We start from the raw sequence: 18,979 nt of genomic DNA, 5'->3' as shown, positions 1-18,979 counted from the left end.
CTCCCATGAAATTGGTTCATAGAGAGATCGGGCTGGATTAGCCTCTTCCCAGAGAGAGAGGGAGAAAGAGAGAGAGGGAGAAGGGACACCAGGAAGAGGAGACATTCGGAGCAGAGGTGTCATACATACATAGCACAGTAACCACAAATGCAACACAGATTAGTGACAGAGAATGGGGAAAGAGAGGAAATTAAAGGCAGAACTCTTCATAAAAATAGCATGGATAACATTTGGAACATCATGAATGATGAACGTTGCAACCACAGAGAAGCTGCTGCACCAAGAAACATTTGCTTACTTATTAAAACACAGGAGGTCATTTAGTCCATCAAATCAATTCCAACTCCTAGCCCGGCAATCCCATCAGTCCTGTTCATCTTCTCCACATTTTCCCTGCAGCCCTTCAACTTAGTGTTTTTCACATGCCTCCCAACTCTCTCTAAACCTTTGTAAAGATGTCCTTTCTTCCTCCGCATTAAGGGGTACCAGCACACCTTTAGTATGTGGGAGGAAACCGGAGCATCCTGCAGAAACCATGTAGTCACAGATTCTATACAGGCAGCATCCAATGTCAGGACCGAACACTGGTCCATGGATCTATGAGACATCAGCACAAAATGCTGCACCACCAATCTAACACAGCTATGAACAACAATCTATTTTGTAAAGCAATTAATTACAATGCTCATCTGTATTTATTTAGCATCTGTATGAGGGTAATAAAGAGACACAGAGCTGTACAGAACAGAAAAATCCCCTTCGGCCCACCTTCCCGAGAGGGCAGTGAAAGAATGCTATCAGACGATATTTTTATATCAAAGGACATACGGAGAAGCCTCGGAAGACGAATCAAAGTTTGGTCAAAGTAGAGTTGCATGTCCCTATTTCCCTATTTGCCTGCCCCTGAGAATTTCAGAGCTGGAGGAGGTTAGAGACAGAGAAAGGAAAGAGCACGGAAGAATTGTACAAACTTCATTATTAACCCAGCACTAGACACTAAAACAAAATATTTTTTCTTGATGAAGTTTGTGCCAAATGATTGTACTCCTTCATCCCAGTGTATAATTTAATCAATAATGAAGTACATTCCAGAATATAGCTGAAATAGAATTAAATAGCTGAATCCAGAGTACTGTTACCATCTCACACTGTAATTATTTAATGGAGTTTTGCAAAGAAGGAAAATATTTCAAGACTTTTCATGTTAGAGAAAAACACTGACGATAATCAGACCCAGAGTACCAATATTCCAACTAAGGATAGTGTTTGCTATGGTCCAAACAAAGCCAAGAATCCCTTCAAATTCACCACAAATCCTTTAAAAGCCACAGAATTAACTGCCAAAATTTACTGACTGCAAAACCACGCAGATTTGAGAACAAAAATAGTCAAAATTGATGGCACACCTTCAAACGCATTCTAGATGTCGAGCAGGAGGATTGAGGGAAGAAAGGTAAAGCGAAAATGGATGTGAAAGTGGCAACCACACATCAAAAAATGGAACTCAAAACAAACTTACTTTCATTCTGAGACCCCAGCTTTGTAACACACGATGTACAAAACATGTAAACAGCAGGGACAGCACTCCGGTAATCAGCTGGCTTTCTTTGGCTCCTGTGTCAAGCCTGCTGCCGTTGTAGCCTGTGTGAAACTGAGGTGGGCGTAGGTTTGGTTTCAGTGGTGAATTACGTAGAGGAGGAGGTGGAGGAAATGTCTAACTCACTGATTAACTCAGAGTTTGAGAGTAGGAGGGGCAGAGCCGCAGTGTTTACAATTAAAGTGACATGACAGCCAAGTTAAAAAGACCTTTCAAAGTCTTCCTTTCCCACCCAAGAGAACATGGTGTCTAGAAAACAATGGGATCAGTACAAACAGCCATGGGTGTGACCCAGATGGAACAAAATATCGGAAATACAAGGACTGCTAGCTAGAGTATGACTACTCAGAACACTTTTTAGCGTACAAGGGAAGACACAAAGAACTGGAATAGATCAGCGGAATCAGGCAGCATCTCAGGAGAACATGGATAGGGAACATTTCAGGTCAGGACCATTCTTCAGACTCCGATGTTTCAGGCCGGGGCCCATTTTCAGACTATGGGTCTGACGAAGTGTCCCAACACAAAATATCGCCCTATTGATGTTCTCCTGAAATGCTGCCTGATCCACTGAGTGACTCCAGCACTCTGTGTCTCCTTTTGTAAACCAGCATCTTGCATCTACTTTTCCTCATATTTTGAGAAAAAAAATCCATAATCTGTGGAAACTAGTGCCTTGACTGATTAATTGTTGAAGGTGGCTAAAGATGCCATCAGCTGCTACTTGGGTCCAATAGGGATAGATATCATTCTCACCACCTAAAGCGAAGCTGCCAGCTTCAGGCAGAAGTGCCTTGGAGAATCACACCATGTACTATGGACTGCATAAAGGAGCACTTCAACGAATGCAATGGATTTCTGCCTGGACACCACCTTAGAATCTTCAGGGTTTTAGTAATTGCCATAAATTGTACACCATCTATGGAGAGCTCCTAGTATTTCTGAGCAAGGGAAAATATGCATGTAGAAAGGAACTGCAGAAACTGATTTACACCAAAGATAAAGACAAAATGCTGGAATAACTCAGCAGGTCAGGCAGCATCTCTGGAGAAAATGACGAGGTGACGTTTCGGGTCGACACCCTTCTTCAGGCAGAGTCCAGATGGGATTCCTCGGATGGTCCAGCAGGGATTCTTTGCCATTTAAACTCCTCAAATTGATTAAGATTTCTTTTTTTTTTAATGTCACTTTGTTCCACCATTGATGATCATGCCTCCAGCAACATTGTAACCAAGCACTGGAATTCTTAAAATCTACCGCTCACACTTTTCAAATTCTTAAAAACCAACCTCTGTTTCAGCCACTTTCACATTCCCTTTTACCTTTTGAGTCAAGTTTTTACCCGGTAACATTAAAGGGCTATATAGCGTCCTTGTTTACATGCAAGAACTATTTACAACAAAACAAAAAGGCAATGGGTCTTTTGTCTGGCAAATTCTATGATTCCTCTCCAAACCCTTTCACTCAACAGTCACGTTGAATATTGCACCCCACTGTTCTTTTTGTTTTTGAATTAAACGCCAACAAAACCTAAGTTAGTCAGCTTCAAAGGCACTTCAGCTTGTTCCAATGATTCAACAGAGTAACGTGAAAGCTCTACTTGTTTTGAGTGGAGTACCTGGGACAAAAAGCTCGCATATCTCCATGTATTTTAATATGCTTGTATTTATTAATTTATAATCCCTTTGAAGCACACTTTCCACAGTAGCCAGAAAGATATTGTTATAAAGTCACAGGGAGATGCAACATGGAATCATCCTCTTCAGCTCATTAGGTAGTCATTTTACACTAATCCTACCCTAACCCATTTATTCTACTCACATTCTCCAGGTTCAGTCCTAAAGGAGAGGAGAGAGTACTGAGGCACAGGTTGGCTTTTAAAAAATATCAATTTTAAATATGAGCCATCCATTTGGAATTTACATGTTCTCCTTACAGCAGCCTGCTGTCTTTAGTTTAGTTTTTTTAGTTTGGAGATACGGTGCGGAAACAGGCAATTCAGCCCCTCGAGTCCGCGCCGACCAGAGATCCCCGTACACGAGCACCATCCGACACACTTGGGACAATTTACAATTTTCCCCAAAGCCAATTAACCTACAAACCTGTACATCCGGAGAAAACTCATACGGTTAAAGGGAGAACATACAAACTATGTACAGACACCACCTGTGATCAGGATCGAACCCAGATCTCTGGCGCCGTAAGGCACAACCCTACCGCTGAGCCACCATGTTGCCCCAATTATGTGGCACCCACATCCCAAAAAATGTGCAGGTTAATGCAAGTTAATTCGTGAGTGATAAATGTCCCTAGTGTGTAGAGTTTTAGAATGGGGGGGAATTGATGGGAATATGGGGAGAATAAAATGGGTTAGGGTAGGATTAGTGTAAAAATGAACGCTTGATGGTCAGCAAGGAGACAGTGGGCTGAAGGACCTGTTTCTGTGATGTCTCTCTCAATGACTATGATTATCCCCCATTAAGCTATATTGGCATCATGTTTAGCATGGACAATGTGGGGCAAATGGCCTGTTCCTGTACTGTGGTGCTCTGTGTAGGAAACAAATGCAGATGCTGGTTTAAATCGAAGGAAGAAGGGTCTCGACCCGAAACGTCACCCATTCCTTCTCTCCAGAGATGCTGCCTGTCCCGCTGAGTTACTCCAGCATTTTGTGTCTACCTGTGGTGCTTGATGTTCCATGTTCTAAATGTGTTTATCATGAAGAACAAATTTGATGAAGAAAGCAGCAAATGCACTAAGTGGGTACATTAAGAAATTAGGAGCTGAAAAGACAAAGGTGCACAATCGAAAAAAATGTGCAAACTGTTCTTACATCAGTTTTTCATGAGGACCATAAACTTGTTCCTTTTAACCATTCACTTCTTTGAAATGTAAAGTAATGCCTACAAAATACTCACCATCCTGGCCGCACCGCGTACTACAAGTGAATATTAAAAAAAAGAAGCTCTTTCTATTTCTAGGACCAAAAATGTTCATTTTTGATTACTCGATTAATTAATAGAGCAATAAAGCATGGAAACAGGTATTTTGAACCACTGGTCTACGACAAGCATCCTACAATGCCATGCATTTGTCGACACACCCAACGTCATCAACACCTGCACCAACGCCCCCCCCCCCCCCCAGCATTGCGTCATCTGCAAAGTTGGAAATGTTACATTCATGCACTCATCCAAATCAGCCCACACACTGAACTTTGCAGTTCTCCAGTCACTGCCTGCCAACTGGAGGAAGACCTGCTCCTTCCTATTCTCTGTCTGTTTACCAATTCTCAATCAGACCTGTACAATATCCCAATCCCTTGTGCTTCAATTTTGAACACTAATCTCCTGTTGGACTTCATCAAACGCCTTCTGAAATTCCAAGTACATCATTTCCCACTGGTTTCTCCTCGTTTATTTTACCAGTTACATCCTCAAAAAAACTCCAGTAGATTTGTTGAGCAGGATATCCTTTTCATAAGCTGATCTCGTTAATGCTTCCCAAAATGATCTATTATTTCATCTTTTATAATAGATTATAGTATTTCCCAGCTACTAGGACCCTGTTGTACTGAACCTATGCAATTTCATTTAATTTGCCTTCAAATGCTTCAAAACGTTTACTACCATGTCATTATCAGAATTTCCTCATTTGACTCGATAGCATGGCAGTCATCCGCATGTTGACTGTTTAGCATTTTGACACTCATAACATAAAAGTCTATTTAGATGAAGTTAAGTGACAGTGTTGGTAGCTCACACTTCTTCTTCAACAGTCCCGTAAAATTTATGATCATAAGGTCATAAATGACAGGAATAGAATTAGGCCATTCGGCCCATCAAGTCTACTACGCTATTCAACCGTGGCTGATCTAGCTCTCCCTCCTAACCCCATTCTCCTGCCTTCTCCCCATAGCCTCTGACACCTGTACTAATCAAGAATCTATCTATCTCTGCCTTAAAAATATCCACTGATGATGACTTTGTCCTGATTGGGGTTTCCTTGGGCAAACCGTGAACCTAACAATTGGACAGCTACAGGACAAAGTGAAGCTCACACAATTCAATGAAAAAAATAACTGCATCAGCTTTAAAGATGCTTTCTATATAATTGGAGGCCAACCTACAATTGGGAATCAGAGCACTCCAGACGACTCCTGCATCATTGCCATTTGGGTTATAGAAATTCGCCCTTACAGAATTCACAAATCACTGTCCAAAAATTTGAGACACTGAATAAAATTCGCTCTCACAGAATTGATGTGAAAGTAACTAGATCAACACAATTTTGTTTTCAACTGCATTTCTTGATACAATATGGTCGTTATCCCCCCTCGATAACATGGCAGTCATCCGCATTGTTGACTATGTTGGCAAGTGGTATTGCCACTGTTTGGGGTCTAACGTTAATCAAAACTTGCTATTAAAAAGCACCATTTTGGACAATGGGACAGAAGGTGCTGGAGTAACGCTGTGTCAAGCAACATCTAAGGAGAACAAGCATTGATGACGTTTCGGTCGGGACCGTTCTTCAGACCAATTGTGGGGGGAGGAGGGGGGGGTGGGAAGAAAGAAAACTTGATGAGAGGAGACATAGGACAAAGTGTGGCAGGTACTATGTGGACACAGGCGAGGGAGTTTGGAAAGGCAGATGGTTGGAACAAAGGCCGGAGATTAACGCAGGAGGTGTGAGACACAGATGGATTGAAGATTGCAGATTATGCAGCCGGAAGAAGGAAGGTCAGAGGAGGGGGAGATGAAAAATAGGTACAAGTCCAGGTGGGGGTTTGTTTGAGGACAACTCAAAATAACTCATAGTTTTTGTAATATAGGAAATATAGCAACTAATTTGGGCATGGTCAAGTCCCACAAACAACAACATTATAATTAACCTATTGTATCACTGATGCTGGTTTAGGAAAGTATTAAGCAAATGTTTCTGCCCCTTTGTGAGCAACATTAAATATTTAATCTAGAAGATAACACTGCCAACAGCGCTCATTCAATAGTGCACCAGGAATATTAACTTAACATTTTCTCCTTGGGTAACTGCAGTCCGTCTTGAACCTCATAAGTTCACGTTCATAAGTGATCGGAGCAGAATTGGACCATTCGGCCCATCAATTCTCAATGAGGGCCGTTCAATCACAGCTGATCTATCTGTCCCTCTTAACCCCATTCCCTTCTCTCTATAACCTCTGACACCTGTGCAAATCAAGAATCTATCAATCTCTGCCTTGAAAATATCCATTGACTTGGCCTCCACAGCCTTCTGTGGCAAAGAATTCCACGGATTCACCATTCTCTGACTAAAGAAATTCCTTCTCATCTCCTTCCTAAAGGGATGTCCTTTTATTCTGAGGCCGTGGCCTCTGGTCATAGACTCTCCCACAGGTGGAAACATCCTCTCCACATCCACTCTATCCAGGCCATTCCCTATTCACACTTTCACTTGGAACTCACTGACTTGGAGGCACTCTGAGAAATGATTGCCTGGTCTCGCCAATATAGAGGATTTGGCCTTAGTTTGATGCCTAGATTAGCAGCTCTCGGTTATCACTCAATACCCAGCAATCTGGTCTTTTAGCATTTCAACGTGAACTTACTTGGTGCAAGCAGCATTTGTGAATGAAACAATCAAATTATAACAAATTGATGTCTTCCACATTTTCAGAATGTCTTGCGATGTAGGAAATACCACAATCAAATTGCAATGTGCAGGGCTGATTATTCTTGACAAGATAAGTAATTTCATAATATTTTAGCGGTACAGGGCGAGACGTGAATATTCAAAAGGACACTGGCATACATCCTGCCTCTTTGTCGGGTACGTCGAACAATCCCTGTTCCAGACGTACACTGGCCCCATCCCCGAACTCTACCTCCGCTACATCGACGACTGCATTGGTGCTACCTCTTGCACCCATGCAGAACTCACTGACTTCATACACTTCACCTCCAATTTCCATCCTGCCCTTAAATATACCTGGACTATCTCTGACATCTCCCTCCCGTTTCTGGACCTCACCATCTCCATCACAGGAGACAGACTAGTGACGGACATTTACTACAAACCCACCGACTCGCATAGCTATCTGGACTACACTTCTTCCCACCCGGTCCCCTGCAAAAAGTCTATCCCCTACTCCCAATTCCTCCGTCTACGCCGCATCTGTGCCCGGGATGAGGTGTTTCACACTAGGGCTTCCGAGATGTCCTCGTTCTTCAGAAAACGGGGCTTCCCCTCCTCCATTATAGATGAGGCTCTCTCTAGGGTCTCTTCTACATCCCGCAGCTCCGCTCTTGCTCCCCCTCCCCCCACTCGCAACAAGGACAGAATCCCCCTCGTTCTCACCTTCCACCCCACCAGCCAGCGGATCCAACATATCATCCACCAACATTTCCGTCACCTACAACGGGACCCCACCACTGGCCATATCTTCCCATCCCCTCCCCTCTCTGCGTTCCGCAGAGACCGTTCCCTCCGTAACTCTCTGGTCCACTCGTCCCTTCCTCCCAAACCACCCCAACCCCGGGCACTTTCCCCTGCAACCGCACGAGATGCAACACCTGTCCCTTTACCTCCCCCCTCAACTCCATCCAAGGACCCAAACAGTTTTTCCAGGTGAGACAAAGGTTCACCTGCACCTCCTCCAACCTCATCTATTGCATCCGCTGCTCTAGGTGTCAACTTATTTATATCGGCGAAACCAAGCGCAGGCTCGGCGATCGCTTCGCTGAACACCTGCGCTCGGTCCGCATTAACAAATCTGATCTCCCGGTGGCCGAGCACTTTAACTCCCCCTCCCATTCCCAGTCTGACCTTTCTGTCATGGGCCTCCTCCAGTGCCATAGTGAGGCCCGCCGGAAGTTGGAGGAGCAGCACCTCATATTTCGCCTGGGCAGTTTGCAGCCCGGTGGTATGAACGTCGACTTCTCCAACTTCAGATAGCTCATCTGTCCCTCCCTTCCCCTCCTCCTTCCCAGATCTCCCCCTATCTTCCTGTCTCCACCTATATCCTTCCTTTGTCCCGCCCCCCTGACATCAGTCTGAAGAAGGGTCTCGACCCGAAACGTCACCCATTCCTTCTCTCCCGAGATGCTGCCTGACCTGCTGAATTACTCCAGCATTTTGTGAATAAATCTGGCATACATCCTCTTCTTTAAAACGGTGCTATCAAATCTTGTTTTTAAACCAAACAAAATGAGTTGGAACTTCCATTTAGCATCTCCTCTGAAATTAAGCATTTTTGAAGATTTGTCAAAATGCTGACTACATGGGCTTATTTGATTCTGTACTTGGCATGAGGGAGGAGAAATCAATGCAAAAAAAACCCCGAATGTTTCCGATTTCTTAATGTCCTAGAAGAAAGGACTTGAGTAAACATATGCTGGTAAAATATCAGGAATGGTCTCCCTCAAGTTGCTTGCCAACAATTATAATATCTGAAGACTGAACTGAAGCCCGATTTACTGGGAAAGGCAAAACAGAACAGGTGCAGTGATTTATTCACAAAATGCTGGAGTAACTCAGCAGGTCAGGCAGCATCTTGGGAGAGAAGGAATGGGTGACGTTTCAGGTCGAGACCCTTCTTCAGAGGACAAGGACACAGGTGCAGTGTCCTTGTATCCCCAATAAACTCACTGCAGAGATTCTGTAGTTCTATTAGAGATGAGCCATTTAACTGATGTGAGAAATTGGAGAAATAAACCAGCAACAGTTAAATCAGTAGATTTCCTATATCAGAATAACTCACATATGTTCTCCATTATGTTAAATTCTAAAGAAATCTATTTTGATCTGAAATAGCGCCTGTCCATTCCCACCACAGATGCTGTCTGACCTGCTGAGTTCCTCCAACACTTCATATTTTGTGCAAAATCATTCATTCACTGGAGTGCAACAAATGGATAGGATAGGTTTAGAGGGATATGGGCCAAATGCAGGCAGGTGGGACTAGTATAGATGGGGCATGTTGGTCGGCGTGAGCAAGTTGGGCCGAACGGTCTGTTTCCACGCTGTACGACTCTAAATGTATTCATTTCGTACTTCCAATGACAAAGGATGCCATTCAGACTAATCCTTTTACTCCCATGCATTCGCATTGTATTCTCCTGAAGCCCTGCACCTAATCTACACCAAGAAGTAATTTACCGTCACTAATCGGCCCATTAGTACGTCTGTTGAGATGTGGGAGGAAACCGGAGCACAGTCGCAGGTAAAATTAGCAAACTCAGCACAGAGGTTAGAATGAAACTAGGGTCTGTAAAACCAAGTAGCTTTGCGTGCAAGAAACATAATTTTATGGACTCCTCAGATAAGCATGCAGCAAAATCTATGTATGACGGATAAAATCAGAGGATGCAGCTGTCAATTTATACCAACGTTTTTTTTCGGCTACATTTTAAATCGCCAATCAGTCCCAAATAAAAAGCAGTCTGGTATTCAGATTTTGAAAATGAGGACTGATTTCAATCAGAAAGGCTGCCTGCCCATCAGTGCTTTATCCGTTAACCATTTTCCAGATCAGACGGAACTGTTGCGTCTGCATGCGAATTAGATGAGAAATTTTCCTTTCCATCCAGCTTGTGGCAGTGCATAGTTTACCTAAATATAATGAGTTGCACGGGGGGGGGGGGGGGGGGGGGGGAATCAAAGGACTAAATGACATCCTTTTCTCACAAGCATTCACGTTGGTCTGTCCTGTGATCAGTCAAAACTCTCAAAGGTAAACGTGGTTACTGAAATAAAATATTTTTTCAGATAGAATAAATCGTGACTGCTCAGAACTAGAACACGAGATCTGCCTGGTTCTCATTCCTTAGGGTAATTTTTAAAAAGTTAAACGCCCCATTGGAATGTAGTCAATATTCTGTGTTACCGGAAAGGCTCTCCGCCCTAAACAATCCAGACACAATCTTATCGCTCGTCCACATGGTCACTATTTCAGGAAGCCCAAAACGTGCACTACACAGAACATCAGTGACTGAAGCCATTAGTGTGTTGGGTAAAAGAACAGGATGTAATGGAAGATAGACACAAAAAGCTGGAATAACTCAGCGGGTCAGACAGCATCTCTGAAGAAAAGGAATAGGTGGCATTTTGGGTCGAGACCCTTCTTCAGAAACCAAAAACTTGACCCGAAACGTCACCTATTCCTTTTCTCCAGAGATCAGTCTGACCCGCTGAGTTACTCCAGCTTTTTGTGTCTATCTTCGGTTTAAGCCAGTATTTGCAGTTCCTTCCGACACAGGAAGTAAAGGGAGTTCACTATTATTCTGAAATCACCACTGCGCAGTTTTTTACTGACCATATTGACCGGCAAACATACCCACAAACGATGCATTGAGTAAACAATTAAAAAGCAGTTGCTTATTCTCCTTACTTTGGGGGTTGGCTTATGTAAAATTCACAGATGACAGAGGAGAATGCGAATCCTGTGAATTGTGAAACATTTGTTCCAAACCATATGGAGCTCCCACACTGCTTTTACCAGCGACTCTTGATTTAACATCAATCATTAACAGGACAGCACTTTCTCAGTATGAATTTGGACCTAGCAGCCAAGTGCAAGGGAGGGTGGGCTGCAGGGATATATGGAGAGGCTCAGACTAAGGCTGAGGGCAAGGAGGTAGGGAAAAATGCCAAAGGTGAGGCAGTGTGGTGGGCAAAAGAAAGACCAGGGCCATTGCAGGGTGGGGAATAAGGTGAGGCAGGATGTTGAGGATTGGGGGGAAATGAGACAGAGACCAATTGTAAATTATTTTTAAATGATGTATTATCTTGAGAGTTATTTAATACAAGTGGACCCGTTGGGCCCAAATCTCTCCTGCATTGGTGCAACACACTCTCCTCCCCTCCCCCCTCCCCCCTCTCCTCCACCCTCCCCCCCTCTCCCCCCTCCTCCCCCCCCCTTCCTTAGGAGATAGATTTAAACTTTAAAATTTAACATCGATTTCAATGAAACTTCTTCCATTAGCACCAAAGGGACGATGTTGAGTAAGGTGGACCTAAAATTGGCGCGCTATCGTGTGCCGTTTTGACTGTACTTCAGGAACAACCAAACAAACAAACGAGAGGTTTAGTATATAGATGATGATACCTAGATTACATTGATGGCATATCATAGAGATTTATGCCAAAATGTCAGCTCAAAATAGATTTATTTCTGCAGCCCTCTTACTCCAAATATTCCTCCCTCTTCACCCAGAAGTGTTATACACCGACAACATCGAAGAACTTTACTGAAGTCAAGAATTGCAAAGTTGCTGATTCAGATCATATGACAGATTTAGCGTCAGTACACTCTAGTATAGGATGGAATATGTAAGTGGTCCAGTTACAAGATCCCATTAATCCAGCTGTGTTGCAGGCATCAACAACAGAAACAATTGCAAAAGTGGGCAAAGGCTTTTAAGATCAAGCACGTGAACTCAGATTCCACCACAAACTGTCTTGTCCTCTCATTCCCAATCATTACCCCATAATTATCAACTTAAAAAAAAAAATTACCATCACTTACTCTCAATCTCTCAACTAGCCGGTTAGATTTTGATCTAATTTGCTAAAGTCCATTGGAAATGGAAGAACTTACCAGGTCACAAGCTAGAATTTTGCAGAGCAGGAAATGGCATTGGACACTTACCAACACGATTTTCCATTCCTAGCTACACGTCTCTGTAACCGCACTGCAAAAGAGAGAATAGTTATTATACAGCAGGTCTGTTATAGTTCACTATTACACAATGCCAACCTAGGTATTTTGCTTGATAAACAAATCGTGGGTCCAGTCCAAAGTACCATGCTGCACATTACTTGCACTAAGCATCTAATCCAAGCCAAACAGAAAGTTTAATACTTTAATGCTCTTCTAACTTCTCAGTGTTGATTTCAACAGAACACTCCACTGTTAAAATTATATGAAGAGTTTTATTTAACCAGTCATTATTTTAGGCTTTTAGCCAAGGAAGGGTACTTTGTCTTGGGCTCTACCTTTAGTGACGCAGTGAGGAGCCACCACAACCACATGATATATAACTGTTGTCATTGAATTGATAAAACTTTAGCAAGTCTTAGCAGCAATCTTCTTCCCCTGCCAAAAGTTCTATGTATTAGGCCCCATCCACAGGAATTAACAAGGACTTTGATAACATAGGAGGCTTCCGTTTGACCCACTGATCCTGGGATGATTCTATTAGAGTTATGTACATTATCTGCTGTTTCATGCACCCCTGCAAATGTTCACCTTCAAGATTTCATTCAATTCCATTTTGAAAACAGCACAGTGTAGTCTCACCAGGGTTTATATAATGATTGGAACCTCTTGACATTTGTACTCAAATACTCTTGCTGTATCTGCACATTGACCTTCATCGATTCATGTACAAGAACACCCCAGGTTGCTTTGAACATCGTACAATCTACCATTTGGAATCAAAACCCCAGTTTTCTATTTTTATATGAAAGTTAATAGATATTTTGGTTATCAATCTCCTTCTTTATTTATTGGATTTATTCAATATCGAACCCACCACAACTTTCACATTACATTCCACACACAAACCCATCCATTTAACTTCTCTGCCTCTCTTTACTATGCACATTGCCACCCACCTTTGTATCACTGGCACGCCTGGAATCATTGATAAAATGCTACGATCAGCAGTGCCCTACATCAATTTCTAGCATTAGCTCGTGAGTCACAGCCTCCGAACTGAAGAAAATGACCCATTTATTCCCAGATTCATACAACACAAAAACAGTTCCTTCAGCCCACGTAGTCCAGTACTAATCCTTCTTAAAAAAAATACTCTTTTGTATTCTCATTCACCCTCCTTTCACGGTGGCGCAGTGGTAGAGTTGCTGCCTTACAGCGAATGCAGCGCCGGAGACCCGGGTTCATTACCTAATGATTTTGGTTAAAATAAATACACAGAAAGACAGTTGTTTCCCACACTATTTCAAGCTAAATACACAGAATTCCAACTATACATGAACGGAGTATGTCTGACGTACTCACCGATCATCCATTTTGGTCAATTTAAAACGTTGGTCTCCACTACATTGGAGAAACCAGACACAGACTGCATTTGGTTTTGATAGAAAATGCCATTCAGTCTGCAGCAGTGAACCTGAACTTCCAGTTGCCTATCATTTTAATTCTCCATTCCATTCCCATTCTGACTTCTTTGCCTACGGCCTCCTACACTTTCCAATGTAGCACAACCCAATCGCTCATCTTCTGATGCACTACATTATAGCCCTCAGAACTCACAAGAACTCAAGCACAGAATAATAGGAGAAATAGGTCCCTTGGACCCTCAACCCTATTCTGCCGTTCAATACGATAGTGGCTGATCAATGCTGGCCTTCCGTGCCAATTCCCCATAATCCTCAATCTTTCAAATACTTACCTGTTCAGGTCAGTTTAGTTTATTGTCACGTGTACCGAGGTACAGTGAAAAGCTTTTGTTGCCTGCTAACCAGTAAGCAGAAAGACAATACAAGATTAAAATCGATCCATTTAGAGTGTATAGGTACATGATAATTGAATAACGTTTAGGGCAAGGGAAAGCCAGCAAAGTCCGATCAAGGATAGTCAGAGGGTCACCAAAGAGGTAGATGGTAGTTCAGCACTGCTCTCTGGTTGTGATAGGATAATTCAGTTACCCAATAACAGCTGGGAAGAAGCTGTCCCTGAATCTGGCTCTGAATCTGGCTGTGTGCGTTTTCACACTTCTACGCCTTTTACCTGATAGGCGAGGGGAGAAGAGGGGAGTGGCCAGGGTGCAACCTGTCCTTGATTATGCTGCTGGCCTTGCCGAGGCAGCGCAAAGTATAAATGTCCACCATAATGTGGCTTCCACCACTATCAGGCGCAGAGAATTCCAGAGATTCACTCCCATCAAAGAGAAGAACGTTCTCAATTTGTTAGCTTCAGTACACTGAGATTGTATGAAAAAAAGTGCAAAAATTGCATTCCTGTGTTGAAATCAATCATTGCCCCATTGAGTCACTCAGCCAGACATGGAGAAACCTCTCTTTCTCCCACCACTGATGTTTAAAGCACTGATTAGTGCTTTAAAAAAATCCATTGCTGGTGGAGACAGCACCTATGCAATGTGTAATTTGTTGAACTTCTGGAAAAAACATACATGGAGCCTTATGAAATAAAATTCAGTTGCTCAACTGATTGGATTATAGATCTTGGGTCAGCAGCAGAACAGGATGAAAATACAAAATATCAGCAAACATTAGATTACACGATAGAAAATCAAATCAACAGTATTTCAAGCAAACACATGATTGGATTAAAGGTCAGAAGAATATTTAATTGCTTATTTTAATTTGATTCCAGAAATAGAGTATTTCAGTCCATTTTGGTTTACTTCAATTGTTGTTTTTTTTAATCATTCATATCAAATCCTGCAAAACATTATTGGACTATTTAATACTATTCATAACTCATGAGAAAGTTTTGATGTTTACCGGAAGATCTGGAGCACCTGAAGAATTATACCACACATCTGACATTACTCTAAAGCCTTCGAATGCTCCTCCAAGACAGAAAGATTACCACTCAGGAAGCCATTATGTGCACTGGCTGTCTATTGTCCAAACCCAAAACGCTATCTATTCATGTCCTTCAGAGAAGCTGCTTGACCCGCTGAGTTACTCAAGCACTCTGTGTCTGTGTTCGGCTTGGGTACTTCATTATAGAAAAAAACCATGAAAAGGAGAAAAGCACATTTAGTGGAATGATACAGAGGATGGGATGATTGAGTTTTGGGAGAATTGAGAAACGAAAAATGCAGTGATTGGAGGCTGTGTTTGCTTGTTGGGAGATTCTGTTGTTGCGAGTAGAATTAAAGAACTAATAAAAGGTTTGAGCTTAGTACCAAAAAGGTTTAAATGCTGAAAATATGAGACATATTTCACACGTGGGGTTATTACAAATACTGAAGCAGTCAATCGCGTTGCTAGAATTGAAATCTGAAGGGCATCTGGTTCGCTTTGCTCGTGTGTCAGACGACGTTCTGCCATCGCTTTGCCACAGCCAGTGCCACATCTGTGCCTCTGCGGAGATCGTCTGCAGTGCATGCCACTCCGCCACAAGGCCATTGTCTGTACCTCTCCACAGTTGCATTTGTCAGCGTCCGAGAAGCCCCACTTCTTCAGGTTGAGTCCGCAACGTCCCACTCCAGTACGGAGGCGGTTTAGGGCTTTCCAGGCAGGTGGTGTCCTGGTGATGTCTGTTGATTGGTTTTGGTACCTGGCACGGTTGGCTCTAGTACTATGAAGCTGTTCCGACTCTTCATGCGTTTCTTGGCATGTTGGCGATTGTGCAAGGGGTGACGGGGATCTGTGTTCGCATTGGAGCGTTCTACCGCAGCTCCCCGATCACGTCTGAGATAGTTTGTCGATAGCAGCCAGCTCGTACAGATGTTCAACCTTTTTCGGCTTCAGCCATCCTGTGATTTTCCTGCAGGCGGTGTTCAATGCAGAGTCCACCTTGCGTGCATGTTTAGAGCGGCTCCATATTCTGCCACTGAGAAACAGAGCGCCAGGGCTGCAGTGCGGATTGTTGTGTGGAATACAGGCATCTGGTGAGTAGAAACAAACAACTGCAGATCCTGGTTAATACACAAAAGGACACAAAATACTGGGGTAACAGCAGGTCAGGCAGCATCTTTGGAGAACATGGATACGTGACGTTTCAGGTCGGGACTCTTCTTCAGACTGGTTGTGGGGGAGGGGTTGGAGGGAGAAGAAAGCTGGGAAAATGGAAAAGCAGGGCAAAGTGTGACGGGTAATAGGTGGACATGAGCGAGGGGTGTTTGATAGGCAGATGGTCATAAGGTCAAAAGTAATAAGAGCAGAATTATGTCATTCGGTCCATCAAGTCTACTCCGCCATTCTATCTCTCCCTCCGAATCCCATTCTCTTGCCTTCTCCCCATAACCCTTGACACCCGTACTAATCGAGAATCTATGTATCTCTGCCTTCAAAATATCCACTGACTTGGCCCCCACAGCCTTCTGTGGCAAATAATTCTGCAGATTCATCACCCTCTGACTAAATACATTCCTCTTCATCTCCTTCCTAAAGGAACATACATGAATTCTGAGGCAATGGCTTAGTCTATTCCACTAGCAGAAACACCCACTCTACATCCACTCTATACATGCCTTTCACTATCTGGGAAGTTTCAATGAGGTCTCCCCTCATCCTTCTAATCTCCAGCAAGTACAGGCCCATTCCCTTCAAACGCTCATCGTATGTTAACTCACTCATTCCTGGGATCATTCTCGTAAACCTCCTCTGGACCCTCTCCAGAGCTAGCACATTCTTCCTCAGATATGGTGCCCAAAAATTGTTGGGAGCAAAGACCAGAGATCATAGCAGAGGGTCTGAGCCAGGTTTGAAGAGTTGCAGATTTTGAAGCCAGTGGGAGGAAATTAGCGGTTTAGCTCAAGTGTACTGGGAGTCGGTTAATAACTGGCTTTTTTTTACCAATGGGCTGTTCTGCCATTTGAATCATGTTGGTAAATTGTATTGGATAGGGTGGATAGTGGCAAAACTTCCCCATAGCAGAGTACCATAACCAGAGAACATAGGTTGAGAGTAAATGTTATGAAGTTTAGGAGAGATCAGAAGATTTTTTTGTCCACCCAAAGGTTGGTTGGAGTGTGGAATGCACCGTCGAAGTGAGTGGATGAAGCAAGGACACTCACAACATTTGAAGTATCTGAACGAGGACTTGGATTGCCGAGCACAGAAAACCACAGACCAATTGCTGGTAAATGGGACGAGTATAGATGGGTAATTCATATTCAGCATGGACACGGTGGGTCAAAATAAAGCATGTTTCTATAGCAGGTTTTTTAAATCTGCACGTGATCACTGAACTCCGAATGTTGTTGGAATTGGAGTTGATGACTTTGTTTTGTGGTTCGAAGTTACACCGTGGGGTTCCCCTTGGACTGTACAAACTATTGAAATATCTAGAAAACAACCATTCAACATGAAATGCACAATGGTCACCACATCCCAGTAAAACTGGAGCATAGGAAACTGTTCAGAACCTCACCCATTTCCTTTTCATTTAACATCATCTGGAGCAGAACAAGCTACAATTGCTTTGCATAATATTTCCATAAAGCAATTTTTTTCTCTTACAATGAGTAACCAGCTTCAGCATTACTTGAGTCAAATTTGCAATTGGAGGCCAGTTTACATCTATGAGATTAGGATCTACTGAACGTTTTCCACACACCCATGGACAAGTATAACACAAATTCAAGTTATACATTCGGCAAGACCTTCATGAACTCCTGATGACAACACTACACTGCACTATAAAACAACGCAAGGTGAATAGAGTCAGAGTCTTACACCGTGGAAACAGGTCCTTCGGCCCAACTTGCCCACACTGGCCAATATATCCCATCTATACTAGCACCACCTGCCCGCATTTGGCCCAAATTCCTCTAAACCTGTCCTAGCGTTTCTTAAACATTGCGATAGTACTTGCCTCAACTACCTCCTCCAGCAGCTCTTTCCATACACTCACCACTCGTTGCATGAAAAAGTTACTCCTCAGGGCGGCACGGTAGAGCAGCGGTAGAGTTGATGCCTTACAGCGCCAGAGCCCCGGATCCTGGGTTCGATCCTGACTACGGGTGCTGTCTGCATGGAGTTTGTACGTTCTCCCCGCGACCTGTGTGGGTTTTCTCCAAGATCTTCGGTTTCCTCCCACACTCCAAAGACTTACAGGTTTGTAGGTTAATTGGCTTGGTATGAATGTAAATTGTCCTTAGTGTGTGTAGATAGTGTTAATGTGCGGGGGATCACTGGTTGGTGCGGACTCGGTGGGCCAAAGGGCCTGTTTCCGTGCTGTATCTCTAAACCAAAAAAAACCCTCAGATTTCTATTAAATCTTTTCCCCCTCATCTTAAAACTATGATCTAGGAATTAGGATGCCATGGTCTGCTCTCTTGTTCATTACACAGCAACATACCCTGCCTCCTACTACCACCACTTCCAGTACCTTCAGTATTTTTACTGTGCCTTCTAATGAATGGTGTTGAGTGTTGAGTGTTAGCCACAAGCCAATTTATAAAAATCCTCAACCTCAGTTTCAAATTACACACATGGAATTAACCCTTTCTGGAACTTTTTTCAAAAATCCAACAATCTTTGTAACCCCACCTAGTTTGGATAATTGCGTGACTGATCTTTCAACAGTCTGTCGTTAGCACCTAGTGTGGGAGTGGGGTACACAAACATTCTTCGTAAATGACGTGCATAAGTTCATCAATGTTTATGCATGCATTTGTCATCCCTTTTAAAATATTTTCAATTGGATTCTCAGGATCA

At 43.1% G+C, this 18,979-nt stretch overlaps 1 protein-coding gene across 6 annotated transcripts in view; it reads right to left on the bottom strand.

The window, feature by feature from the left end:
- Positions 1 to 18,979, bottom strand: part of LOC144606724 (phosphatase and actin regulator 4-like) — a 130,108-nt gene that overhangs the window by 56,288 nt on the left and 54,841 nt on the right. For 2 of the 6 annotated variants that reach the window (XM_078423045.1, XM_078423046.1), the window contains one exon: positions 12,246 to 12,288. The exons of 3 other annotated variants lie outside the window; for them this stretch is intronic. In XM_078423045.1, the coding sequence (XP_078279171.1) occupies positions 12,246 to 12,261 (16 nt within the window). In that variant the 5' untranslated portion in view covers positions 12,262 to 12,288. Of the gene's footprint in view, positions 1 to 1,519; positions 1,647 to 12,245; positions 12,289 to 18,979 lie in introns of those variants that run through there. One more of the 6 variants, XM_078423044.1, reaches the window with a different exon arrangement.

The sequence above is a fragment of the Rhinoraja longicauda genome, chromosome 27 (assembly GCF_053455715.1).
Source record: "Rhinoraja longicauda isolate Sanriku21f chromosome 27, sRhiLon1.1, whole genome shotgun sequence".
NCBI lineage: Eukaryota > Metazoa > Chordata > Chondrichthyes > Rajiformes > Arhynchobatidae > Rhinoraja > Rhinoraja longicauda.
This window is presented reverse-complemented; position numbering and strand designations above follow the sequence as displayed.